Source organism: Pyrgilauda ruficollis, unplaced genomic scaffold, assembly GCF_017590135.1.
Source record: "Pyrgilauda ruficollis isolate IOZ18807 unplaced genomic scaffold, ASM1759013v1 scaffold80, whole genome shotgun sequence".
Taxonomy (NCBI): domain Eukaryota; kingdom Metazoa; phylum Chordata; class Aves; order Passeriformes; family Passeridae; genus Pyrgilauda; species Pyrgilauda ruficollis.
Window position 1 is genome coordinate 683,917 of NW_024529933.1, and position 27,813 is coordinate 711,729.

General features: G+C 46.7%; 1 protein-coding gene across 4 annotated transcripts in view; it reads left to right on the plus strand.

Moving 5' to 3' along the window:
- The window catches only part of LOC121364337 (pseudouridine-metabolizing bifunctional protein C1861.05-like), a 28,367-nt gene continuing 554 nt past the window's right edge, over nucleotides 1–27,813 (plus strand). Inside the window, exons 1-19 of one of the 4 annotated variants that reach the window (XM_041487535.1) lie at nucleotides 1–236; nucleotides 2,309–2,412; nucleotides 2,803–2,917; nucleotides 4,214–4,388; nucleotides 5,041–5,152; nucleotides 6,090–6,196; nucleotides 6,987–7,113; nucleotides 7,670–7,790; nucleotides 8,047–8,132; nucleotides 9,207–9,331; nucleotides 10,496–10,555; nucleotides 14,386–14,452; nucleotides 15,596–15,690; nucleotides 17,219–17,347; nucleotides 18,803–18,917; nucleotides 19,697–19,834; nucleotides 20,501–20,667; nucleotides 21,090–21,178; nucleotides 24,125–25,570. In XM_041487535.1, coding sequence (XP_041343469.1) covers nucleotides 2,328–2,412; nucleotides 2,803–2,917; nucleotides 4,214–4,388; nucleotides 5,041–5,152; nucleotides 6,090–6,196; nucleotides 6,987–7,113; nucleotides 7,670–7,790; nucleotides 8,047–8,132; nucleotides 9,207–9,331; nucleotides 10,496–10,555; nucleotides 14,386–14,452; nucleotides 15,596–15,690; nucleotides 17,219–17,347; nucleotides 18,803–18,917; nucleotides 19,697–19,834; nucleotides 20,501–20,667; nucleotides 21,090–21,178; nucleotides 24,125–24,320 — 2,109 coding nt within the window. In that variant the 5' untranslated portion in view covers nucleotides 1–236; nucleotides 2,309–2,327 and the 3' untranslated portion in view covers nucleotides 24,321–25,570. Of the gene's footprint in view, nucleotides 237–1,564; nucleotides 2,413–2,802; nucleotides 2,918–4,213; nucleotides 4,389–5,040; nucleotides 5,153–6,089; nucleotides 6,197–6,986; nucleotides 7,114–7,669; nucleotides 7,791–8,046; nucleotides 8,133–9,206; nucleotides 9,332–10,495; nucleotides 10,556–14,385; nucleotides 14,453–15,595; nucleotides 15,691–17,218; nucleotides 17,348–18,802; nucleotides 18,918–19,696; nucleotides 19,835–20,500; nucleotides 20,668–21,089; nucleotides 21,179–24,124; nucleotides 25,571–27,196; nucleotides 27,324–27,813 lie in introns of those variants that run through there. The other 3 variants (XM_041487534.1, XM_041487536.1, XM_041487537.1) reach the window with 3 other exon arrangements.

The following is a 27,813-nucleotide window of genomic DNA, read 5'->3' on the forward strand; positions in this document are numbered from 1 at the left end:
TGGCTCTGCATGAACAAAAATAATCACAGAAGCTTTCCTGGTCCTGCTGTGAAGTGGCCCCCCGCACCCTGGGCAGGGAGCAGTTGTGGAGCTCAGCTGTGCCTGTGGTTAATAATAAATAGATTCCCTTGGCCAGGAGTTCTGGCCAGCGCACCCCCTCCTCCGCCTCCTCCCAGGGCTCCCCAGGCACCGCTCCAGTATCCACCCAGCCTCCCTCCGTGAGACAGACACCAGAGGTAAGAGACACCAGGCCATTGCTCCATGAGCTCAGATACGCAGCGTGGGTCACAGGGGAGGCGGGAGGAGAGCAGGTCCGTGCTCCAGCTGCCTGAAACATGCACTAGGAATGTGCAAAATTTGGTTACAAGGCAAAAGGTTGTATGGGTCTTGCAGCAAAACTTGCCAAGCTTCAAAAATCTTTGAGGCAGCTCAGGCTGGATGTTGGCCGAGCTTCCCTTGAATATCAGCTCAGCCCTGTTGGGTTTCAGGTGATGACCAGGTGGTTTTTATCCACTGGCCAGTACAGCTTGGGCACTCCTTGGTGTTGTGCTTCTGAGTTTGGGGAGTTGTTAAAATTCAGAGCACGACTCGAGCAGCTCAACCGATCCCTGGCATAACCTTGTTGGCTTAATGAATTTGTTCTGAAGCTGACTTTGCCCCAGAGAGCAAGAGGTGTGTAGGCACACATACAGCCATACCAGAACATTTGCATGAACCCACGACAGCTCAAACTGCTGAGCTTAGCACGAAAAGGATTTGGAAAGTGGAAAATCTTAGTGTTTCAGTCAGGTGTGTATTGTGTCTAGTTGATCCAGTCCCACATTTCTTAAATAGCACAGCCCAAGCTGTCCTGTATAGTTGAAGTCTTTAGATTTGGGCAAATACACTCTCCCTGGGTATAAGAATTTTCCATATAGCTGAAGTGTCACACACTGTACTGAGAGGAGAGCCATGTTCTGTTTACTGTAACATGAACACAGTACTGTTTTTTAATTAATTTGCCATCTGAATTAAAAATAGGCACAAAGGACTGAGGAAGGGAATCCTTTCCTCCTAGTGAGGGGGTGAGGAACAGGGAGACTGGAGGGATATGGCCAAAAGCCCAGGGAAAGTATGTGAAGCAGCCAGGCATTGAGAGAAACTGCCTTGAGGCCCAGACCAGACCACTCTCTCAACATTTACAGATCTCTTCCCCTCTTTCTCTGTTTGGGAATGAATTTAATTAGAGTGAAAAGGAGTTGCTAAGAGACCAGAGGAGTTCTGGAGTTTGTTGCTGGGGCTGAATTGCCACTCTGCTTCCAAGGCACTATGCTAAAAAGGATGATGTAACATGAGCCTGCATAAAGCACTTCCAGCTCTAGGGAAAGCTGCTCTCTCCTCCTTGGCAGTTCCAGTCTGGTTTGTCAGTTCTCAGCTCCTTTTTGAGCTCCTTATTTTCTCCTAGACACTGGCAAAAAACAGGTTCCTATCCCTATAGCGCTATTCTGCCTTGTAGATTCCTTCTTTGTTGCAGTTTGTTTGAGGGAAGAGGGCACCCCGGGCTGTCCCCGGAGGACCCCCTAGGCTGTGAGCTGGCTGGCAGCAGCAGGCAGGCAAGGAGACTCCACACGGCTTCTGAGGGTGCTGATCAGATGGAGGTTTATTTGGGGGCCCATCCCTGGGAACAGCATGGTGGTTACTGAGGGAGAAGGGGGGAAGGGGAATGGAGGGGGAGAGCCTAGGGGAGGGAAGGGCCAAGAGAGGAGAAGAAGAGAGAGAGTCTGGTTTCCCTCGCACAGTTTAAGAGGGAAATTCAAAGTGGGTGCAGAATCAGACTTGTGCCAATGGGATTACGGATACATGATGGTTCAGGGCAGGACCACAGGTTTAGAATATACCATACATTTCGGAGGGGTGAGACAGAGCATACCATTTAAATGTAACACCACACTCCTTGTGACCTTTCACGTTGGAGGTGGCAGTGGCTGGGTCTGACATCTATCATAAGCAGGTCACTTTGGAATTGAAAAGGTTTTCTGCTTCAGAATTCTCCCTAGTTTGTTACTCCTCATCCCTTCCTCTGCTCCACCACGATTTCAGCCCAGCATTAATGGGCCAGGTGACCCCTTTCTAACTCCATTTCTGCAGCTTAAAATTTTGTTTTGCCACTCTGGCTCATGCTTAGAACACCAGGAGATTCCAAGCCATCTGTTAAGCAAAGGGCTGTCTACCTTCCAAGGTCAAGGCAAGAACTGATACGTGTAGCTTCTTAGGGTCACATCATTGCTAAATTACATCTTTCCTTTTCACCTGACCCCTGTTACCTCAGGACCATCCATACACACAAGATGATTAGGAAGATAACCCTCAGCCTGGGAAGACACATGTCCTCCATGGCACGTGGGGCCACCCAGGTGAGAAGACTTCTGCATGGTGAGTAGTGCACTGAGTTCCTGTGGTATCCTTGGTGCTTCCACTGTTCTAAAACATATTTCCATCTTTAGGCGTGATTGCAGGGCTCAGTTTGTTCACAATAATGTTCAAGTGGAATAACAATACAATTGCAGAAATGGTGGCAGAGGATCCTTCAGTGATGGTGATGAGAATTATAATTCATATTAACAGTAGAGATGTTTTGCACACATTTCACTTACATAAAACACAGCTCTAGTCTTCTTGAAATTATTTGTAAATTCACCCCAAAGGACAGCTGAAGAGGGGGATAAATTTGTTGTGATGACGACAATTTGCTTTTTATGAAACAGCTCAGTAGTTACTGCAAATACCCACACAAATAACTCACTCTTCTGTGTTTATCCCCAGGTGGTTATGTCAGGATTCATCCCTCTGTACAGGAAGCTCTGGTGGAGGGGAGACCTGTCGTAGCCTTGGAAAGCACCATCATTACACATGGCATGGCCTATCCTCTGAATTTGAGGTGGTGGATGTTGATGTTCCTCATTCACTGAAGTTGTAAGAATGAAGCACATAACTTACTGGATTGGTATCGGTATTCTTGGTCAAGCCAAAGCTGTTGCAAGAGCAAATGGAAATGTCAGGTTGTTAGGCATACAGGCTGTGACCTCAAGTGTAAAACATTTGTATTTGGACTTTTAAGGACAAATACAGGGAGCTTAGTTATCTCCTTATCCAACACCTTAAATTTTTGGCTTCCTTTAAAATAGAGCAGCAAATAATGTCACCACTTGCTTTAAAAGAGAGCTATCAGCCTTTTCAGCTGCATAGTTTGTACAGACATTGAAAATACTCTGCAGTTTCTTTTCCTGTATCTTTTGTAATGCAAAAAGGATTGAAACATAATAACGAAATCTGTTCCTTAGCCCACTCAGAGCAACTGCTGTGGGAGCTCCTGGTCCCTTCTCACTGTCTTCTGTACCTTGCATGGAATCCCCCACCTCTACCCTTTATTTATCAATTTTCAGAAGACTTGTGTTTCATTGAGTTACAGTGCCAGAAATTGTTGCACTCTCCCCTCCATCCTTGCTTCCAGAAAGCACAGAAAGGTTTTGGTATTGATTTTCCATCTTGCTTTTTACCTGGCTATTATTCTTCCTGAAATTCTCTCTTAAAATGAAGCTCTGAAAACTCGATTTTTGGGAAGAGGTAGTTTCAATAGTTAAAAGATTGCCAAGCATATGTCCAGATAGCTCAGAAAGGGAGAAGAAGCTGCTCCTAAAAAAGATACTGTATGAACGATCAAGTACAAAATGTGCTAAACTTAAGCTTAGTCTGCAGCCCTGGAGTGCCCTAAGACAGCAGATTTTTGGCACTGTTGTTAACTCTGTATCTCACTGACTGTATTATGAAAAATATATCCTGTTCATTTTAGCAGGACTTGAACTACCTGGGGTTTCTGTGAAGGTCTATTATGTCAGAGAAATAACAGGTAAAAGATAAAGAAAAGTCCTATTTTGAGAAGATCCATATTTTCGGTACTATATTGTACAACCAGATTTGCTTGTAAACCAAATGATTTTTCTCAGAAATGAAGTACAGAGCTTGGACATTGCCATCCTTGAAAATGGGAGCTCTTTGCTTCTGCAAGTTCAAGGGCAAAGATTTCTGCCATGAGGCAGATACAAGAAGAACAGGATGTAGCTGAAACCACAAGAACTGTAGAATTGTGAATGATGGCCATCAAACATGACAGTTTTCTTGCCTGATTGTTTCCATCCATAATTTTGTGATTATTGTCTTGTTTGTCTTATTTCAGCATGGCCAGAGAGGTGGAAGAAATTGTAAGAATAAATGGAGCAGTGCCAGCCACTGTAGGTATTTTAAGGGGCGAGATCCATGTGGGACTCACAGACGAGGAGCTCGAGTTCTTGGCAAGCAGTAAAAATGCAGTTAAAGTGTCTCGCAGAGATTTTCCTTTTGTCCTCAGCCAGGTATGGTGTGCAAACTTTCTAGTGTGGTCTCTTCTAGTAAAGTATTGCTGCTTTTCTAGCAACAGTATTGTGCTGTCCAGCTTCATGCCAGGTGGCTTTTAAACCTCTCAAAAATATAATGGAAAGTGGTATCCTATGGTGAGCACAAAAGTGGCCCTAACTAGACTCAAAATACAGCAGGGTAAGCAAATTACATACATTAAATAGGGCTCCTGAAAAGTCATTCTGGTTGTGCTGGCAAGCCATGGGCACTTGGCTAAGAATATTCTTATTGCCATGATAGGACATTCTCTCATTGCATGTAAACTACGTGACACTTAGGCCATCCCAGGCTTAAAGTGGCAGCTAAAGGTGCCACTAGCTGCCTGTGGAACACCCTGAAGAGCAAAGGCCTCTGCTATCAGGGCAAGAACAGCTTATATAGCAGGGACGACAGATGATTCACAGAATCACAGAATATTCTGAGTTGGAAGGGACCCACAAGGATTATAGAGTCCAACTCCTAAGTGAATTCCTCTGCCTTTTGGCTAAAAGAGTATTTGTGTTAGAATTTCACTGCTCAGCTGCTCACAGTGCAGTGTGGCAGATCACAGCTGTAGCTGCTCCTCCATATCACCCTGGGTGCTGACTGTGGCTGGTTGTTCCCTGCCAGGGCTTGTCCGGTGGCACGACCGTGTCTGGAACAATGATCACGGCACACAAAGCAGGAATTCCTGTGTTTGTGACAGGTGGCATAGGAGGTGTCCATCGGGATGGGGAGAACAGTAAGAACATCAATGCATTCTACTTTTCACTCTGTTGCTACAGTTTCATTCAATTCCTTCTTTTCCTTTTTCCCCAACCTGTCCTACAGTAACTGTCTGTTCAGAAGACTAAAGTTAACATTCTTCTTGATCAATCTAGGGTTGCTTTCTCCCTGATGTCCCCTTTCCAGAAGTTTCCAAATATTCCTCTTGAGCCCTGGACAGTTGTTAAGGGAGTGGAAGTTTCTCTTTATCCCCTGCTTACACGGAGTTATATTGATATTGTTTGGTGCAACAGGAGCTGACTGCACTTCTGCCTCTTTGTAATGTCTGGATAACCTGATACTGCCTGCCAAGAACAGTGTTGTTATCAGCTCTCTCAGCTGAGGAGAAGAACCTTGCCACAAAAGAGTGTGCTCTGTGTTAGAGGTGTATTGTCCTCTCTGGAAGATGGCTCGGTCTTGGCTGTACAGTTTGTGGCTTTTAGGTGCTTTCTCTCTTCTCAGCCATATATATTTCCATCACAACCCAAGTGCAGTGCCCCATTGTATGCCATCCCTTTTAGATTTTTTTTTTTTTGCAAGCATTGTCAGTTCCAAACTCAAAATCTACTTCAATGGTATTGCATCTCCTTGAACCTCGTCCTTGCTGTACAACATCTTTTTCTTCCTTTTCTACCAAATTTTTGCATGCTCTTTGTCAATGTGATCAAAGAGCCAAGAGATAAGAGTACAAGGCTGCACCTCTGCCCTTAGCCATTTGACTTCTTTTTGTCAATACCTCTTTCAATCTCAACACCTAAAGTCATGATCTAAACCTTTAATATTTGCTTGTGGATCTAAGCAGTTTTAAAGTCAGGCAGTGGCATCCTGGGCCCGTGTAGCTTTTTAGGAGGTCAGAGCTCACCAGCTTGGAGTACAACGCAATCACCAACTCATTGCTCCTTGTCCCTTGGCAGCTCTGGATGTGAGTGCTGACTTGACAGAGCTAGGACGAACACCGGTGGCTGTTGTATCTGCAGGAGCCAAATCTATCCTTGATATTGGCAGGACACTGGAATATCTGGTAGGTAGCATGAGCTGTGGTGTCAAAGCAGATAAGGTTCTTTGTGCGCAGAGTGCCCAGTGGCATTGGGATGGGTCCTAAGCCAAAGATTTTCAGAAATTGCTACTGAGAGGATGTGAAGCCATATTTACAGTCCTGGGGCTGTACAAGCATTTGTCTGCTCCCTAACATAAATCTATCCATGTCCAAGGGGCTGTTCCAGCAGCTGCTCCAACTGAGGTCAAAGGTAGTGCTATCCATGTCCTTTTTCTTCGGCATTAGATTTGCTTTTCCAGGATGATGCTCCCAGAAACTGATGGATCAGGAAAGCTAGATCCATCGAACACTAAAATAAAATCAGAATTAAAAAGGGAATCAAATGATTTTCAGCAGTTACCTTTTAAGGTTTAGCATGTTGGAAACCACCAGGGCCAGCACTTTAGATGACAGCCAACACTGATATTTCTCAATCACAAGCAGAACTCATTTATATCCTGTCAGTTCATGACATGTCTTTAGATCCCAGGGTGTTATCTTGGACTCAGGATGGTGCCAATGACAGCTGCATGGCTTTGGATCAGCCCCATCACCCACAAAGGATGCACATACCTCCCCTGCCTCAGTGAGGCAGATCTGATCTAGCCACTTACCATGTCTGGCTCTTGGTGAGAGGATAGAATAGAATGGGATGTACAAAAATAACCATGACCTGTGCCAAAGGAAGGCAGTTTCTTTCTGAGTAGAAGGAAAAAGTCACATGCTTTAGTTTCCCTCCACTGATCACCTGCTTGTCTCACCTCCGCTGCTGCAGGAGACTCAGGGTGTTTGCGTGGCTGCCTTTGGAGAATCAAGAGAGTTCCCCGCCTTCTTCTCACGCCAGAGTGGCTTCCAAGCACCATACCATGTCCAGGATGAAGAGGAGGCAGCTAAACTCATTGGTGTGTTTCAGATGGCAAAGGTCCATGTAAAGTCCTGGGAAGGAGGGACACAAGAATTACCCTGGATGAGGCACTTTCTTTAAGTCTGCAGAAGTATTTGCCCTGAAAAACTGTGCCATCCCACCTCCCCCATTCCTGCATCAAAAGTGCTTTGAAAATACAGCAGCAGAGAAGTCCAGTCTTTACAGCAAGTGAAACTACAAGCCAGCTGCAGCCAGCTTGGCATGCTCATTCATGTTTTATTCCATCTGGTGAAGTGAAGGCAGCCATAATATGTGGACAAAAACAACTTCTGGGCCTTTAGAAGGGGAATCAGTTTAAAAAAGAAAAAAACCAAAAAGGCCTTTGCCCCTTTTGCTGTGCAGACAGACTCAAAATAAATAGGCAGATGTGAATTGGTTGGGGAGCTGGAAAAGATCCTAATCTTGGGTCAGCTAAGAACTGGAACTTGAGCTCTGAGGCTTCCTACACCTTGAGCCCACTCTCCTCTGTCCTTTTCCTTCAGCACTTGACTTCTCCAAGGAGTGCCACTAACAATATTCCCATCCTCTCCCAGACAGTGCTCTGGGGCTGGGCCTGAGCAGCGGGGTGCTGATAGCAGTGCCCTGTCCCCAGGAGCGAGCTGCCGAGGGCCAGGCCATCGAAAAGGCCATCCAGCAAGCTCTCAGCCAAGCCAGGTGAGAAGCAACCTAAGCCTTTGCCTTTGCTCAGCCCATGGTCTTGGGGGAGTAAAAAAATTCAGGGACACTGCTGCAGGAGCTTAACCTTGGGAATGGGTGAGCCCAGAACTTATTTTCAACTTTATCTAACCCAAAGCTTGTTTACAGGACTTGTTATGGTATGTGGTTATGGAGATAAAGTATCTGCTGGCAACAGTGCTTCTCCTCTGATGCCATTTCAGCTCATCTGTGGGCATTTCCTTTATACTTGCAGGTCCAAAGGAATCACAGGCAAAGAAGTGACCCCCTTTTTGTTACAGAAGCTCACAGAATTAACTGATGGGAAATCGTTGGACTCTAGTATCCTCTTACTAAATGGGAGGGGCAGAGGGGAAAGAAAGTACTGCCGTGTATTTTCTATCTCTTCTGATAATGCTTGGTAGGAAACACTGCCACTTTATTGACGGTCTAGCAAGGAGCAAACACTTCAGTATCTGCAAACAGATGAGAGTTTAGCACCTGCATCCTGATTTTTCAGGCACATCCTTACTGCCTTCATCCTCTTTTACATTAAAAACAGATGGCAGCTAGTCCAGAACCCAAAGAAATCCTTCATATCTGCCCCTGGGGCTTGCCTGCTCTGTGATGGAATCTCTGGATGCTGTTGTCTGTGCTGGGGTTGCACACAGGAAGGTCCCTGGGCTTCCCAGAGCACTGTGCTGTACATCACACTGCCTTATCCAACCTTCCCTGGGGGTGCAGAGAAAGAAAGATTTGGAGGACAAACACCCCTGGGTGAGCAGGAATCCTACTGCACAGCCGAGAGAAAGCAGAGGTACTGGCTGGGATGCCAGTGTAGGATCTGGGAGAGCCAGATTCACATCCAGGCTCTGCTGCCATCCCTCTAGAAGACCTGACCAATCAGGGCAGAATGGCAAAGGCATTTTTGGATGTAAAAGCTATATGCAGCCACAAAGTAGAGCTTTCAAAGACTCTGATACTCTGCTCCCAGTGCAATTTGCTAAAAAAAAATTGCTTATAGTTACTTGGCAAAATCTCAGTAGGTATCTCTCTCTGGAAAACCTGACCAAGATTCTCTAAGGTTTTTAGGCTCTCTGCTGTAATTTAAGTACTTCACCTTCTCTTTTCTCTGTGAAGTCTTTGCTTCTATTCCCCACTTATCAAAGTCAGGCTTCCTCTCTGTGGACACTGGGGGAGGAAGGTGAATTAAAAAAAAAAAAAAGAAAAATCTGAGTTTTCATGCAGCATTGTAAGCCACTATACTTGTCCCCAAAGGATTATGGTATGGGGGATCAAACCTATCAAGTGCCAGCATGTATTTCCTGCTTTCTCCCTCCAAACAGTTCCTACATAAGTTTCTAACAGGTCAGACTCGCTGGTATCTTTAATTTTCCTCAAAGAAATGCTCAACAGACCTTGCACTGATCCAGAACAATGCCAGAGTGGGCAGCTGCATTGCAGTAGCCCTCAGCAAACTGCAGAAAGCCAGAAGGAAGGGGAGCCAGCCTAGGCGAAAGGACATGACTGCACCCCAACCAGTGAGTCCTCTGCTGGCCTCCATATGATGCCTCTCTGCTGATAGCACAAGATAAATTTATATCTGTTCCCAAAAGTAAAAGATGACTCAGCCAGGGACCAATCATTCTCCTTCATGCTGTCAGACATTCTCCCTTTAGTTTCCCTTGTTATTCTTGAAAGATAAGTGTCTTCTTCTCCTCCCCTTATCCACATTTACAAGGAATAGACACTGACAGTGGCCTAACTCATTAAGTCTTAGACCATCAAGGCCATTAAAACTTTAATCACGTTTTCACCTTTTACTGAGCCCTTATGTACAGCTTAATCTCTGTAGCTCTTAGTACCGGGGAACTTGTGACTACAGGAATAGACCTGGAAGAGGGTGGGGAGAGATATTTTGAGCTGCTGAGCCATAAATATCTCTTTTTGTTGGCCTCCTGCTCGTGACTGACAAAATCATAAGAGTTACAGCACATCCCAAAGAAGATCTACTATAACTCTAATATTCTATTCACTGTCTTGGATTTTGTCTGTGCCATGTAATTTGCAGGAAATCTCTTTTAGGTGGTCTTTAGAGGTTTTCTAAAACGCATTTGCAATAAGATTTGTCAGCATAAAAGAGGGCAGTGACTCCAGAGGCAATAGCCCAGCATTTGATGAGAAAAAACATCTGTATGTCCCCAAAGAATCTGGAAACTTCCTGTTTGTGGAGCTAAACTGCTTATTCTGGCTTTGTAGGACAATAAAATAAGTGATCTGTAAAGTGTCACTGGGTATGGCAATTTCTCCTGGGAGCTTGCAAGAAATTACTGCATTTTCCTGCCCACTTTTTCCCATTTTCTTTGCTTTTTTACACACCAGTGCTTGAATGTTTCTGAGGCCTGATATATCACACAGAGAAACCATCAGCATCCCTGTGTGTCCACTGCAACATCCCACCTGACACACTGGGGCTGGCTGTCAGCAGGCATAATTCAGAAAGCAACAAAGAGAAGAGATTTTGATTCTTTCTGATTGGGATTGTACAAACCTGCATGTAACTGTTCAAAAGAAGCACTGGCCCTTACACTGTAAATGAGAGAGCTTTCAAGAGGGTGGGAAAAGTGACCAGGCAAAGCAAAGAAGATTTGGAAACTTCCTGAAGTACTTCCAACCACTTTTTACCTCTTTCTTTCCTGTTAAAGGTGGTGATTGGCGGTATCAACGTGGACTTTATAGCCAAGGCACAGAACTCTGAGATCCTGGTACTGTACCTGTAGCAGTTTTCTCAGCACCAGTGTATTTCCAGCTGCTTTTACAGGAGTGCCAAGCCAAAGGGGTTAGGGGGAAGGTGTTATCCCTGGATGATATCCATATGTGTGCATGCACACACTTGGGAATGCTGCACGCTTGATGTGTTGTTTAGATAATGGAGTGATGTATACTGACCTACTCTGTCCCCAAGGTGAAAATCACCATCCCTGAAACTCAAGAGAGGGACAAAGCATTGTATCATTCATACAGCCTCACCATAGTGGGGAAACCCCAGGTAACCCATCTCTGGCTGTCTGAGACTGTCTTAACTATGGGAAGCAGCACAAATAGGAGCAAGAGTCTCTGTGCAGAGTACTCCTGAAGGATTTGAGCCTCATACACACACAAAAAAAAACAACAAAAAAAGGAAAAAAACCCCAAAGATGGCTTTAAAAATTAGAACATTTTAAATGTTACCAGACTCCCATTGTCTCAGTTTGGATTGAACAAGAAGCAAACAAGAAGCTAAAGTGGACCAAACCTGGGAGTCCCCCCATGCAAATGACAGCTGTTTGCATGGCCTGTACAATTTTTGTCAAGCCGTAATCAATACTGCAGATTGAGGTGGTGAAGCTTGCTCAAAAATTCTTTGGTGTCTCAAATTACTCTGTGATGATAGCCAAGGCAGGAAGCTTCTGCCATCAGATGGGACAGCCTGTGAAGACCTCAGTCAGATAGGGAAAATGTGCTGGGGAAGCTGTCTGTAAGGAATTTGGCTATTAAATGATGCAGGGGCCAAACAATGTTACAATGGTCAAGAGTGAAATATCCTGTGTCATCAGTTATGAAAGCTTGCAAAAGCAAAAGTTCAGCTGCTTCAGCTGTGATGTAACCAATACCATACACGACCTACACTCAGCCGTCAGGACAAGGAGCTGAGCTGTGTCCAAGGAAAGACAGGCATTCCCTGGCATGTCAGACATGAGTGCAGATTTCTGGACCACCTACAGCATGGTGAGGGGGCCAAGGAGCAGTGTAGGTCCTGCTGGGAACAGCTGACAAGGGAAAAAGGGGGCTTTTAATGTTGCATTAAAAGGTGAGGCGTTAGCCACCCTTCTGACTTCAGCGAGCCCTAGAGCTCCTGGTGCATGGTGACTGGTACCCATGTGCTAAGCCTCAGGAGTATTTGGAAGTTGCCAGACAGAAAGCTCCTGCCGACAGCTACTGTGGTTAGGCACAGAGGAATGTTTTGGCTTTTTAAAGACACGTTTTTTTCAAAGGACTCCACACCCAGCAGATCCCACCTTTATGCCTGCTGGATTTGTTGCAGAGCATTGGGTACCACTCTCTCCTTATTCTATCTCAGCAGGAAAGCAGCTGTATTCTGACCTGGTTGTAATTCTCACATGGCTTTCAAGGCTACCCAGAAGCTAAATGCTTAATATGTAACTTATCTGACCTGCTGAGAAGGATGAACAATTTTGCTCAGAGAAAATTGCTGGAAAAACCATTATGGTTATCATTCTCTCAGGATACCCAGAAGCTGAGCAGAGTCTCATTTTCACATTAAGAATTCAAACCTCTTAGGACATGGAAGAAGATTCCAGAGACTTCCTCAATTCTCTGATACTTTGCCAGAAAGCATCAGCCCAGCCTCATTTCAGATTATTTTTAGCAAGCCCATTTTCACCTAAATTGTTTAATCTGGGCCAGCCCTACCCAAACCCAAGAAGAGATACTTGGATACCACTCCAAGTTACAACTGAGTTGGCAAGGTTTTAAGAGAGCAACTTGTTTCTTTTTCTTTAAGAGCCAGCTGCTGGTTTCTCTCTCACTGTACCCACCTGCTACTTTAAAGAGAGATTTAGCATCTTCATTTTTTTACCACCTGTGTGGTTCTACAACAGGAGAGGTCACCCACAGCTGGATCCCTGAGCAGGAGGTTGCTACATCTGCTCTTAGGGCAAGGCTTGGCATAAAAAAGGCACCCAGAAGCTCTGCCTGTGGGGTATATGGGGAACTAAGAGAGAGGATCAGCATGCCAGGCAGCAAAAGGAGCCAATGAGTATTTTCACCATTCCTGCAAGCATCAGTTTTAAAACACAGATAATGGAATTACGTAAACCACAGCTTGTGCTTATTGCTGATGGTAGCTAGCACCCTCTTTAAAGACTGAAATAGGGACCAATGTTCAAAGCCATGTTGTTTGACTCGCCTAAAAAACCACCCTTGCTTTGTATTTTGGGGTGCTGAGGTTTGGGTTTTTTTCCCCTTGGCTGCCTATATTACAGAGCGTGAGCTTCAGAATTAAAATAGCCAAACTCACTTTGCTTTTGAAATCTGCAACTCTCAGCAGGATACAGTTGCAGATGGAAATATTCTCATTCCCAACAGTACCAGTGGCAATTCCCAGGGAGCACAAGCAAAGGCAAGGGAGGGGCATTTGACAAGGAATGACATTTGCATTTGATGAGGAGTGACAAGCAGTGCAAAGATGAACAAGGGCCATCGGTTGGTTGCTTATATAGAGGCAGTTCTGCTCAGGTGGCCTGAACATTTTAGGCCTTGGAGAACTGCCAGACAGAAAAGCAAAGGTATCAAAAATTAGCACCAGATGTTACAGACTACAGAACTGGGGAGAGTCAGAGCTAAGAAAAAGAGCCTGAAGGTCAGATGAAAGAAACAGAACATCATATTTAGATGGGAGAGCAACCTCTCACAGGGCTGAATGCAGGAGAAAGCATTGTGTGCAAAGAACAGATGCACGCAGCTTCATGCAGGGGAAGAAGAATCCTTGAGGAGCTTCAGAATGAATTTTGAAAATGCCCAAGCACAGGAATTGTTGGGAGCAGAATATTCCTTAGGGTGAGATGGCAAGACATGTTCTTGGTTAGAATAGATAGTGATGTTTACAAGCAAGGAAAATGTTATGTGCAGGGGTGTTCTTGTGCACCTGGGTTGGTGTAGGGCAGAGGGACTGGGCCAGGAGCTTCTGCGTACAGGCATTAGGACTGCCAGTGGCAAGCTGACTTCAGAGATGGAAAATAGTTTTCAGGATTTTATGAAACAAGAGATCTAACACCATTTGATAGTCAGATGAAACCCAAATTAATCTGAGTACTGATGTAATTCTTCTGGCAGAAGAATGCGAATGAGATGGGTGAGCAACTGCCTGTGTTCTGACAATTAGTCTGTGACAGAAAGGCAGATGGACAGAGGAGTGGAAGGCAGAGGCAAGAGAAAAGAATTTCGTACCTGTATATGTGGAAAAGAAGGGTATTCTTAATGAGGGAGATGTTTGGGAAACAATGGGTCAGTAAAAATCTCTTCAGTCTCTGAAACAGATCCATCCATGAATAAAGTACAGAGACAGTACAGGCAAAGATAACAAATCTCATTTTACCTTTAAAGAGGGAAATAAATAAGTAAATAAATAACTCACACAAACTGCTTAAGGTGGGAGCTAAGTGGCCTGGAAGGCAGAGCCCCAGCAACTTTGGAGTCGCAGGTTGTTGTGGGCAGGTGAATTCAGAGGGCTGCTCACATTGACTGAAACACTCATTAGCCATTCTAGGAGGTTTTAGCGAGTAAGACCAAACTAGCAATTCATGGGGAGATCAAGTGGGTCTCCCCTCCTTGAAAGCAGGCTTTTGTCATCAAACAGAAGCCCGTAGATGACTCTAGAAGTTTGTATCGCCCTCAGTCTGTGAGCTGGATTCCCTGTGCTCCCTCTGACTGCTGACCTATGTTTCAGCAATATCATCTTCAGATGACAATGGAGACGTAGCAACTATGCCAAACAGCCCTCCCAGTTTTGCCAATGAACTATTCTTTCTTCCAGGGCGGTGGGCAAACAAATGCTGGAAGAGTGAGACGAACCTTTGGCGGTGTTGGAAGGAACTTGGCAGGTGCCTGGTGCTTGGGTTTGCCTGCTGGTGCATGCCAGCTGTGATCTGTCCTTTGCTATTCCTTCAACAGCAGGAGAGGGTGAATGTTGACAAGATTTGGACATATTAGGCAATATACTAGTGGGCAGACTGCCTAGAAAAGGCAGAGCCTTTTCCAAGAAATAAGAGTGGAGGGAGTTGAGATCAGGAAAAGGAAGGTCCACAAATACGAAGTTAACTAGCACATGGTGCAGTAACGCTGAATCAAAGTAAATAAGCATCAGTATCTCCAATGACTACTGAGCAGCCTCAGATTTAATTCATGCTAGGATATAGACACAATAGAAGTATGCTTACAGCGAGAACATGAAAGGAATAATCACAGTTCCAAACTGATGTTTCACAGTTCCACATACCATAGACAAAAGGAACTGGGGTACAGGAGTTACTGTAGAAGAAGAAAGGCTACAGTCCTATCCATGGGAAATGAGCACATAGTACCTGTGTCTCCACCACAAGCAGCAACAGACCAGTATTCTTGTACTGAAGTTAACAGCGACAGGTTACAAAAAGATTTTAGGATTATTCCAGCTTTAGACATTTCCCAATCTCCTAACACATATCTACTGTCACTTCAGATCACTAATGAGGAAGCTTGAGTGGAAAAAATCCCCCAAAATACCCATGGAGGTATGTGTGGTAACTTGAAAGGAGAGGAGGAAGGGTTTCCCATGAATACGTTCAGATTCAATGGTTCCAGTAAGATACCCTGGACGGAGCAGCAGTGTGGGAGGGCCAGCACCAGAAAATGCTGTGCTCAGAAGCAGCGTGGGAAAACCCACATGCCTGTGATGGTAAAGGACATGATGCCAGAAAAGAGCAGTTTGCTTCCCCCTCTTTTCCTCCACTCCCAGATATTCCAAATAATCCTAAATTTCAGGGTGCTGGTTCAGCTCTCTGTAGGACACCTCACTCAGCCCTAAGCAGTCATTTACTGCAGCTATGGCTCAATTTCATCCTGAACATCCTTTAGGCAAGTACTGATAAGCATTAAGTTTTTCAGGAGAGGGCTTTCCTAGAGACACCCATGCTGCACCGACTGTCACTGTGCTCACAGTACTCTGGTGGATTTGTTAACAGCTTTTGTTTCCATTTGCTTTTTAGACTGTTTAAGCCGTCTTGGACAAGCTCCTCTCCTTTTATCAGCTGTGGGGAAGGATGAGCATTTAGAGTCTGTCCTGCACTACTGCCACCACATGGTACGTGTCACAGAAGTAGCACCTCAGAAACTTGGAAGACTTGACATCACACAGAGGGAAAATTCTTCCCAACCCTAGCAGACATCAGAGCCACCTTCCATCAGGCTAAGAGTAGGAATAATTCAATGCTTCTTTAGCTACAGACAATTAGAAGGCAAGGAACCACCTCCAAAACACAGGTCTGAACCATGGGCTCTGAATTCAGCACCGGAAAGTGGTGCTTGGAGGAGGTAGAGGTAAATCAGGAGCAGCCACATACAATTCTAGTGAAGGCTAAGCATAGCGAGAAATATGCAAACCTTGAACCCGAGGACATGCAATTGCCAAAACCAGCCTGGTTTAGTTAAAGCCCAAGACAATGTGACACTGGAATTGCAGGTTGGACACTTCCCCAGCTCAGAGGATGGGGTCTTTGACAGAGCTGCATGCACCACTTACCTATGCATAGGGGAGTGCTTGACTTCAGCAGCAGCTTGTCCACAGGGCAGGGAGCTGGAGCAGCAGGAGCTCCCCAGGACAGCAAGGCAGAATATCATCACCCCAGCAGGCAGCAAAAAAAGCCAGGAGGGCAGCTCTAACCTAGGCCATCAGGCAACTCCATGGAGAAAAGGCAGGACTAAAGGCAAGGCAGGGTGTGAGTGCAGCCCCCAGGTGAGGCTGGTCAGGGTCACTGACTATTATTAGTGCCCTCCTGACCCTGGGATCCAAACAGAGCACATGGGGCCTTGGTTCTGGCTGCCTGAGCGACTTGGCAAATGAAGAAATATGAACTCTATTTTGAGTTATAAAGGCTTCACCATGGCTGATCTATAATCTCTTCTCTACACAGCAGTTTGTGCCATCCAAGTGAGTAGTGTCCCAAGGGAAGGTGGACTTGCTGGCCAGCCACCAAGCAATCCTTCCTTTCCTGTAATAAAATACATTCCCACCAGTGTTGGAGAGGAACCTTTCCCTAAAAACTCCAGCTTCACTGTCAGTTCCTGAGATGGATACATTTCTCCATCCACATGTTCTTTCCAAGATATGCCCTGCGTTCCCTAAGCAGATCATTGCCAGGAGCCACAAGGAAGGACACCCCACAGCTCTCTGCCCCACAGCTGTAGAAATGGCTCCAGGGTGTGCTCAGAATCGGGCTGGGCAGTCAGTGAGGCAGCCAACACAAGTCACTGCTGTCTGCAGAGTGCCACCAAGAGATGCCATCCCACACAAGCTATGAGAATGGGTGACTGGAGCAGGCAGGGCTGCAAACCACTCTTCTCTTACAGGAGACACAACCTGTGGAACTGCATGGCAGAGACCTGCCACTCATTTACTAAAGGATTGCTTTAACCTGCAGCATTTGTTGCATTGCAAATATTAACAAATAGCCACGTGCCAGCATTGTCTAGACTGAGATACCCCTGCCAGGCTGCTTATACCAAGGGAGAGCAGTGAGCTGGGCTGGAGACTAGGTGGGCACTGAAAGAGTGAGCTGAGTGTGGCAGGGAGGAGGAATGTGCTCAGTGTGTAACTGTCCTCCCTGTTTCAGGACATGAGCGGCATCCTTCAGCTGGAGGGGAAGAGCACAGCCACTTACTGTGCCGTCATCACCAGTGCTGGGGAGCTCAGCATGGGCTTGGGAGACATGGACATCCACCACCAGATAACAGAGCAATATGTATGCATTCCCTCAGAGTTATGAGTTTTTCTTATGAGAAGGAGTGTGGGCCTGTGAGAAAATGCCACTGGTGACATTTGTACCAGGAGGGAATGGGTGTGCAGAGGGCCTGGGAGATGCTGAGGTTAACCCCGGACACTGGCCACTTGCACAGCAGCATAACAAGCCACCAGAGCCCTCTATTACCACTGACCCAGATGGAGTTTCTATCTGTTTCTGGTTTATAAATATCACTACTACCATCATCCATGATATGTAGGCCAGAATCCTCTTCATTAACTTGTCCAAGCTAACTTATAATTTTGCATCTTAAAGCCAGCAAGAAATCCTGATTATAACTGTAACCCTAACCCATATTTCTTCCTTTAGGGAAAAGCAGAAAAAAAAAATGGACAGAACACTGGTTAAAGCAAATTTTCCTGTTCAATCCCCTCCCTACCATCCCTGTTGTTTCTACACGCTGAGTTGTATCAACAGAAACTGTTGCTCAGCACATCCAAACATTCAAAAACATCAGGGAAGCATAATGGCAGCAGTGATTAAAGAGTGATTCAGTGAAAACCCCATCACTGCATCCTCCTTCTTTTATTGACAGAACAAAAGCTTGTGCGTCATGACTGACAGCAACATGGAAGTTAAGTGCAATTTACTCACCAGTGGCATCTCCATGAGGTGGAGCTTTCCTAGGGAAAAATCTGGTTATTACTCCCACTTCCATCCTCACCCTGCCTCCCCAAAACCTTGCCACAGAAAACCATTACATGAGGGATTAATTCTCCTGAGCTTTACAAAGCAGCTGTGATCAGTGGAAATTCTGAATCAGTCTTGTGCTGCAAAGTGCATTTTGGCAGCCCCTCTTCACACCAGGACTGGCAGAGACACGGGGAGGATTCTGCTCAAGTGCCCATAGCACTGGCCTGGCATCCCAGCAAGTGGTTGTGCAACCTCAGTGAGCCAAAGGAGAGAACAGCAGCTCTCTACTCCACTGCTCCACTGTACCCCATCCCTGTGGGATTCAGGGGGACCCAGGAGTCAAACACTCTGCTGAACAACCTGTCTTAGGAGACACTGTGCAGAGAGGACATCCAAATGGCATGCAGAGAGCAAAGGTGCAGTCAAGCCAGGCATGGCCCAGGGAATCCTTCAGTGGCATTAAACAGCAGCATTCCATTTCCCTGTAGTGGTCCAGTCTGGACCAGCAATTATCTTTCTCTGCTGGGAGGGCTCTGCCAGTTAAGTCCAGCCCTTAATGACCAGGAGCAGGGAAGGGAGAAGGGGAGGAGATGAGGCAAATGGAAAAATCCATTTTCCTTAGGGAATCACTCTTTTAGGTTCATGCCTGCACCTAAAGGCTGGAATGCAAGTCAAAATCCTACATGAAGTCTGACTAGCAATGATTTTGTCCCTCTGCAATGACTCAGGCTATCTTTTCTGTGTGTCCTGAATTTTAACTAGGTGTCCCAGTTCAAGGAGAACCTGTGTCAGGCCCCACTTGTTTGCATTGATGGAAATGTGCCTCTCTCCACTATTCAGTACGTCTGCCAACTAGCTAGAGAGCACCAGCTAGCAGGTAAGGAGAACTTGCCCTCACAGCATGTGTGCCAAGACAGTCCAGGCACATCCGTGCTGCTTGCTGGAGATAACCACTTACTGTTTGACTTGCTGGGTTATTCAGCACCTCTTTCTGTACCCTGCCACTCTGCTTCAGATGTGAAAAACATTTCAGTGTTCTCTGCAGTTCTCCTCTTTCTGCAGCTCAACCACATTTCCTGAGGCATAGTTGGTAAAGCCCTTGAGCACTGCCAGAAGGCCAGGGAATGCTGCTCTCTGAGCCTTTTAATCTCAGTGCAAGTGGCAATTTGAGCACTTCTGCCAGTTTGAGCAGCAATATAGTTTGCTTCTCAGAAAAGACACTAAAGCATCTTCTGAGAGGAATTGTCTTCCATTCCCATAAAATAAATGCCCCCCTCCACTGGTATGCTGGGGACCTTTCACAATGCTTCCTAAACTTTTAGAGTAACACCTTCCTTTTTAAAAGCAAAACCCAAAGAAGGACACAAGGACACTGTGATCTAAAAACCTGGCAGAGACTCCAAAACCAGATAACTGGAGGAACAAAACTGGGGTCCGGTTATATCAACCAGATCCAGAAGCAGCTGTCTCATTGCTGGACACTGAGAAGGAAACCTTGGGAGACCTTGTCCCAAGTTTGAGAGACTGTCTCATAATTTAAAGGTGTAACTCTTGTTATGCAGATTATGCTAAGTGTTCTACACTGCATCCTGCTCTGACACAGAGATGAACCACTAATTAATTAATTAACTAACCAATTGCGTTGTTGTTTTGAAGTGTGCTATGAGCCAACAGATGAGAGCAAGGCCTCTAAGCCATTCCTGTCAGACAGCTGGAAAGCACTCACATACATTTCCCCCAACCTTCAAGAGCTGAGAGCAATAAATCGGACCCTCGGGAACCCTCTGCCAGCAGGTATTGAATACTCAGAAGGGTCAGTCAGACTTTTAGATAACCTAGATCCTGGAGAAGAGCATTTTCTGCTTCAGCCTCTAATACAGGCAAATTAGGTTATAACATAGTGGGGATTCATAAGTGCTCATGGTATCTTGCACTTTACTGCCATCTCTGTCTGGGCTGTATGGACTGATGACCCATCAGAGACAACAGTAGGCCTGGCATGGCTCCTTGCCCAAAGCCAGAGGTCCCATTTGCCTCACTTCATCACCTAAACAGGAGTAATACCTGGTTTGTCAACTTGTCCTTGAAGCATGGTGCTAAGAGGGCACCTGTCCCAGAAGTACCAGCATTTGCAGATATAACACGCCCCACCAAATGCAGATGGAAATGCAACAGCATTGAAATGAGGAAGCCATGCTTCAAGACAGCTTTATGATCTCTATAGACACATGCTTAGTCCCTTGAGAACTGGGTTCCTCAGCATAGAAGTAGAGTGTGGAAGTCTAGCTCTGGAGAATTCCATGTTTCCCCTAATATAAAGAAAAAAAATGTTACCAACCACATTTCAGAAGGGCCCATAAATAGCAGTAGAAGTGCCCATAAATAGGCTGTCAGCCCACAGACAGGCTGGTTGAGGACCTTTACATATAGAGCACATTTTTCCCTCCCTTCCCTCTGAAGAGCTGCCATCCAGGTTGGAAGATGTTGTCCAGGCTGCAGTGGCCCTGGCCTGCCCTTTGCTGGCCCATCTGCACTGCGTGGTGGTGACCCTCGGTGCTCACGGTGTCCTCCTGTGCGGCAAGAGCCTGGGAGGGAGCATCTCCCTTTATCCAGGAGCTCACAAACAGGTAAGGGCATGGAAAACTAACGCTGAGCTCTCAATTGCTTCTTTCTTGGACCATATGGCACTGTTGCTATTTCTGGTGTCATGGCAGCAGTCCTGGGAAACATGGCATCACTGCTGGAAAATGTATGTGTTGGGGGGGGTGGAATACACAGCTCTGAAAGAAAATCAAGTTGTCTGTTCCTGTACTGCTGGCTCTTAGCAGCAGTGTTTAGAGTCAGCTAGAATTAAATGTGCTATGTGAATATTCATGAGTGCGAGCTTCATTTGCAGGAAGCTTCATTTAAATGATCAAAGTGTGAAAAAAGATTATTGCCTTTTTTTCAGCCTTTTCTTTTTTTGCCATCCCTGTGGATTTGGCATCAGGCACATCAGGCCTTACCAGCTTGGGCAATTCCCACTAACTTCCCTTCCCTCCCCACACAGGCTGCTGCTGCCAGGCTCTGTGCTGCCCACTACCCTGCCATCCCCATCAGCAGGGAGGAGATAATCAATGTCTCAGGAGCTGGTGACAGGTATATCCTTGCTGCTTTGTCCTCTCCAGCTGCATGTGAAAGGCCTATAATCGGGTTCATTTGAAATTCTCCTGGAAAAGCAACTGCTGCTTGAGGAAGAGACACTAAGGATTAGACCAGGGCTGTGATTCCTTGCAAAGCTTGCTAAAATTGTCCCCCTGAGCATCTTGGAAGCCAGGCTTGCCATTATTAGTTTTGCTTTTCTTCAAGATCCAAGCCTTTCCTGGCAATCTAAGAATTCTGAATTACTCTGGGCTGAGCTGCTAAAAGCAAAGTAAACCACCTTACATCAAAGCTGTCTTACTAACTAACTGCCTTACTTCCACACTTCTCCAATGGAAGTGGAACTGCCACTCAAGAGCTAAAATGGCCCTGTAAAAGCATTTCATCAGGTTCTGCATTTGCCTCTGGCAATTTTGAAGCCCTTGCTTCAAAAGAGTCTGCGGTATAATTCGCCTGACTGTTCACACAATGCCATACATAGAAGTGGGAAATGACAGCTATTATTCCTAGCCCCATTGATCAATTCTCAGTCTGTCAGAGTAATATTTTATTATGCTCCTTGTTAACTTGACAAACTGTATGTAGCAGTCAGGTTGTTTTTTTCTTCTTGCTTCACATGTTGCAATAGTTGATTCTGTCCTTTCATTGCCTTGGGCTAGACCAAAAGTCTGTATGTGGCAGATATTTCCTTTTCCCTTTCTACTCTTACCTAGCAATAACTCAACATAGCAACACTTTTTTCTCTGATCAGTGTCTAGAATGAAAAGGTTTTTGTGGTTTGGGTTTTTTTTTAAACATAGAGAGTCCTCAATATTTTACTTAAAATCAGTCAATAACTTCTTGCCAGGCTGGTGCCACTTAACACCAGGACATGCTGTTTGTGTCCCAGATCACCTCTGAGGGGAGCTGACTCAGCTGCAAGCTGGTCTTCTCCAGAGAAAACCACATGGTTGTTTGGAGCAATAGGTGTAATAACAGCAGAGGAATGGCGGCTGGAGGAGTGTCGTGGGGTCAGCCTGACCTAAGGAAAGCTCAGCTTTGCTCATTACCGTGGGCAGATGTCCCCAGCCAGCCCCTGCAGGGACACAGCCTCTCCTCTGCACCATCTGCTCGAAACACAAGTACTCCTTACTGCCGGACAAGGTTTTTTCTAGAGGCTAATATAATGAAACCTCCTTCTTGGGGGTTCCTTTTCCATTTTAAAATTCAAGGGAAGACTGAAGGTGAGATAAAATGCACCACTGCCAACCACCTCCACTGAGTTACACTACAGAACATGGAAGATTGTTTTTCCTTCCAAACCTATCTGAAAGCTTGGGGCCCATTACTGCTCCCATTCCTGAAGTAACACTGGTCTGGAAATTCCGCTCCACAGAGTCCCCAAGGCCATGTGGGGGAATTTTTATAGCCCCCTTGTTCATCCAGGGTTTTTCTTCCTAATAACCCCAACTGCTCCCCAGAACTCTGAAAACCCCTGCTCTACAGAGTAAGAGTGCCAAAACAGACTGGAAATGCCAGGACACTGCAATGCCATACAAGCCATCTCCCCTGGTTACGTGTCCCGAGCCCAGCTTGGTGGCACTTTGAAAGGACTATTGTAGAAACACAATGGTTTGGGTTGGAAGGGACCTTTAGTGGTCATCTAGTTTGAACCCTTCTGCAATGAGCAGGGACAGCTGCAGGTTGATCAGGATGCTTGGAGCCCCATCCAACCAGGAATAGGGCATCCAACACCTCTCTGTTCGTGTTTCACCATTCTCATGGTAAAGAATTTTTCCCTAATATCTAAAATGTAACACTTTCTCAGCTTAGACCTTATGAACCTTCACACTTTAGAAGCACTGGTCAGGAGATAATGCAACCCAGAAACAGTGACCCAGGGCATTTCATGCCTCCCCTCCACCCTATGGCTCTTCTACAGCCCCAGAGATCTGCCCGTGAGCTGAGCATGTGTGCAGTGTCTGTTTGCTCCTTGCCCCCAGCTGCCATGACAACCTAACACCACATGCCCACACATGGCATTGCTAGGGGATGCTCCCCCAAATATTTGCTCTCAACTCCTGGAGCTGTTGAGAGATTGAACACTTTGTGGAAGTCATAATCTTCTGTGCCTTTGTTATAGATAAGAAGATGTTGATGTAATTAGGTGGAGTGCAAAATAAGAGCTCTTTTTACCTTGCTCATAGATTTACTTATTAATCCTCCCTGCCATCACATTTTCCTGTCCTTGCTTCTTCCTCTAAAATATGATTATCTTGTCAGTTCTCTTTCCCTTCTCTGTCATCTCTTAGCTTCTGAACATTTTTACAGTAGTTGCCGTGAATAGAGTAGTTGCTCCCAATCTATCCCAAACACTGCACTTACATCACTTTTACTGGGAAGTCTCAAATGAAAAACCATAGCAAATGTTTCCCAAAAATCTGGCTTTCCAATGTAATTTCAGCTTTGGATTTCTTTTTCCAGCTGTGCCTGTTGTCCCTCTCACATAAATACAGAAACTTTGTCTCTCACCCCATCCAACCCTTTGGGTGAGGAGGCACCAATATAATGAGGACATCATAAGGCACCAACAAAGATGAGATTAGTTACAAAATAACTAGAGAGCAGGGGAAAATTAGATTCTTCTCTTCTTAGGCTATTTTCTTTTCTCCTGCCTCACCTGGAAAACTGAGGAGAATAGAAAACATGGTACAAGAGGAAGTACCTCAACTTCTCAGATGAGAAGAGCAAAAAATGCAAATAAATGACACTATTTGGTACTCTAAAATAGATACAGAAAAAGCAAAACCCATTCAGTGTAACCTCAGCGTTCCTATGTGACATATTCTGCTGCTGTAAGTGCTGGTTGGGATCCAAATGAAAGGTCTCACAAATGAACAGCCACATTCCTGGGTTCAAAGCTCTTCTCCCCTCGTTCAAAACCATCTTTCTTTCACTCCACAGCTTAATGGCAGGAATCCTTGCAGGGGTGCTTGCTAAACATGACACAGGCACATGTGTCCGGATGGGTCTGCTGGCTGCCAGCTTGTCTCTCCGTTCCTATGAGCCCATTTCCCCAGAAATCAGCACTTCCAGTGTCAGCCAGGAGCAAGTCAAGAGCAGGAGCTGGCCAGAGGCGAAGGTATGGAAGATGGACTAGAACACTGTGGCTTTCTCATCTATCACCTCATTGCACTTGCAGCAATCCTATTTTCAGGAACTGGACTGTGTTTTGAGCTTTGAGAACATTTATCTGCTTTGGTCCTGAGTAAACCATCAAGAAAGGAGGCCCCTACCCGAGGAACTTCTGTGGAATGGAAAGTTGATTTCTAGTCTTTCAGACCTCCTGGTTTACTGACCTCCAGGCCTTCCAGATTTTCTACTGAGGGAATTTTCTCTTCCTTCACCTTGTGTCGCTGTTGTCACGGTAGCTCCTCTGTCTTTGACTCCTGGATCTTCAGGACCATGTCTCTTCAGATGAGCCCAGCAGCAACATCTGCTCTTGCTGCTTATTCTTTCCTATCCAAGAGTTCCCATGGTTCACAACCTGTGGCAGGGTGTAGCTGGCAGGAACATGACATGGTAGGATAACCTCATCCATCTTCCCAAGCCAGCCAGCACACACCACACCTTCTTGCTCTGAAGTCCAATGCCCCTGGAGAAAGTAGGCAAGACAAAGTAAAGAAGAGTGACCAGGGTCCAGCTAGTGGCCTTTAAAAGATGACAGCCCCTTGTTCCACGTGCCTTCCTTCTTGGGTCTTGGGGCTTCCTTCCTCCTTCTTTAGTCCTGAGTATCAAGTCTGAAGCAAAAGAGATCAGAGGGAGCCAAGGCATCTCCCATGGAAGCCATGAGGAAAAGTCACTTTCTCTAAGCCTGTAATGTGCACAGAATGCAACTGCGGGTGCCAACAGATCGGTGAACACTGAAACTCATTAAAACTGATTTCTAGCAGAGTTGGGTCTTGGTGCTGGCTGGTTCCTAAACCTGACTGATAGTAAATCTGGAGTACAGACCCACCCTCTGTTTCATCCAGAGACCATGGTCAGACCCCTTGGCTGAGGAGCAGCTCCCTGGTGTCTGACACAGCACTGAGGTCAACCAAAGCTTGATCAGGGCAGCTCTAACACCACTCTCCTGGGTAGGCTCTGCTGTTTAACCAGTGAGCTCCCACTGGAATGGATGGAGGCATTAAGTGGGTGCCTTTCCTCCACCTGAGGCTACTTCCACCAGGCTCATAGCAACTCCCTCCCATTGAGCCCACCACCTTTCCATCAGACACACAAACATTTACCATCAGCTCTCCTTTACTAAAACCTTGTTTGCAACTGTGGTTCAGCTGAAAGATTCTGTGCTCAGATGCCATGCACCCATGTGTGTACCCTAAGCAGGGACAGGATGGCTGTGGCAGAAGGGTGCTGGGATGTTTGGGAACACAAGGGAGGGGGATTGGGGCCCACGTAAGCAGCTGGGTTTGCTCGCAAGCTGGGAGGTGGGACACAGCAGGGGCGGGGGAAAAGGGCTGTGCCCCCAAGGTATGTCCCTCCACTATAAAAATTACTTTGGCTGGATCCAGAGTGAGGGGAAAAAAGTAGCTTCCACCTCTGCTACTGACTCCAACAGCCTTGTCCAGGTGGGAGGACCCTGAGCAAAGGCAGGATCTGAGGATGAATGTCCAGGCACTGGCAGTCACCACATTCCTGCTGCTGCTCTGCTCAGTCCCAGCACTGTCTGGGGTACTGGGGAGCCAGGCTGGCAACTTGGAGAGGCAGGCAGAGGCTGGGTTCCCTGAAGAAGCCCCTTGGCCGCCTGGAGATGGAGGGGACAAGCTGCCTGGGCAGGGCTCAGAGAGGACCCACCCTCTGGCCAGTGCATGGAAAGTGATGAGAGAGGCACACCCCAGCTCCAGGTCCCTCAGCAAGGCCATGGCCAAAGCTCTCCTGGGCAGTGGGGAGCAGATTGCCCCTGGCAAGCCCTGGAGGCTCCCACTGCAGCCCTCCCGCAGCAGGATGGCGAGGCTGAGCCACCTCCTGAAGGACTACGGGAAGTTCAACAACGACATGGTAAGCACAGCGAGGGAGAGGGTTTGTGCTGAGGGGTTGCAGGGTGAGTGGGGTACCAGTCAGGATCAGACAGGACAGCAGGAGCAGGACATGCTGAGCATGCCATGATCCTGCAAACACCAGGTAGAAAAGATGTTTTTGAGGCCATTCCTCTTAAGATGCATGTATGGTGCCAGTCACAATGTGGCCTCTCAACACAGTGTGGGTCTGGGTGATGAGAAGGGAGCGGGGCAGGGACACCCCCAGATCCCCAGCTGGTACAGAGGAGCTTAGAAGCAGAAGAAGGCTTAGAGCAGAACTGATGGCTGTGAGCAGCTCAGGAGGAGAGTGCAGGTCTGGCTGCAGTTGTTCCCATGTGCTGCCCTCAGAGCTGCAGGGACAGTTCTGCTCCAGCCCCAGCCGGGTTCAGGAACAGGAGGGAAACATACCCCACAGTGTTCACTCCCCACAGTGCTAACAAAGCTCTCCAAGCTTTGCAATGGGGACACCATGCCCTGATGGGCACAGCTCTTCTCAGCACTGCCCTGAGGGAGGCACAGTCTTTCTCTGCCCATGGGAAATCTGCTCCACAGGCTCAGCACAGCATCCCACAAATAACCAACTTCTCCTTTATCAAACCCAAACCACACTTGGTGGCACATAAGTAGACCTTGCCTTAACCACAAACCACGGGTGACGCCGTGCCAGATGCCACTCAACTGGGGTGGGTGCCACCACTGCAAAAGAGCAGAGGCACTGGAGGGGTGTGTTGTGGCTGTGGTGGTCAGCTTAGAGTGCTTCCAGCCAAAACCAGTAATGAACTACCCCTGGAAACACTTCCTTGGGCCCCAGCTTCTCCAGCTCCTTGCAGTGAAGCTGCTGCTCTAGATCCTGGTGAGCTGCTTGTGCTGCAACTGCAGAGTGATGATGCAGCTGTGACTGGGCTGGTCCTGGCTGCCACGGGCATTGCAGCCACCACTTCCTTTCTCCCTGCAGCACTCCTGCCACAGCATCCAGTCCCAACCCTGCCAGAAACCCTCCGACTGTGGTGGCTGCCTGGGGCTCTACACCTGCAAACTGCCTGCTGGCACCTGCAACCTGAAATCTGTCTCCAGGCAGAGAGGTGAGTTCTAAGTCTCCTGGCAACTGGCACCAGGGATCCCCACATGCAGCAAAGTGCACACACACCCCCTTGGCTGCAACACTCCAAGCCCAAGTCTGACTGCCCCATGCAGGGCTGGGTCTGGTCTCTTGACTGCCCAGGGCTGTCTGTCTTGCCAACACTAGCTACAGAATCAACAACTGCATGGTGGATGGGACATTCCCAAGTTTCAGGGAGGACTGGGATTTCACAGGAGTCCTGAGCTGTTGCAGGACACCAACAGCCTGTGCTGGAAAACCAAGGAAGGGTACAGAGCTTGGGATTTAGCTTAGGAGTCATCAAGTGCAGTCCTGCACATCACAGGCCCTGCAGAGCTGCTCACATTGGTGTGTGAGAGCTGTTTAATTAGGCAGGAACTGTCAGGGAGCAGAGATCACAGCTTTTAATGTTTAACCAGTGTCCTCGTTCTCAAGCACCCTTTGGTAAATCCATACTGCCCCCAGATTGCCTT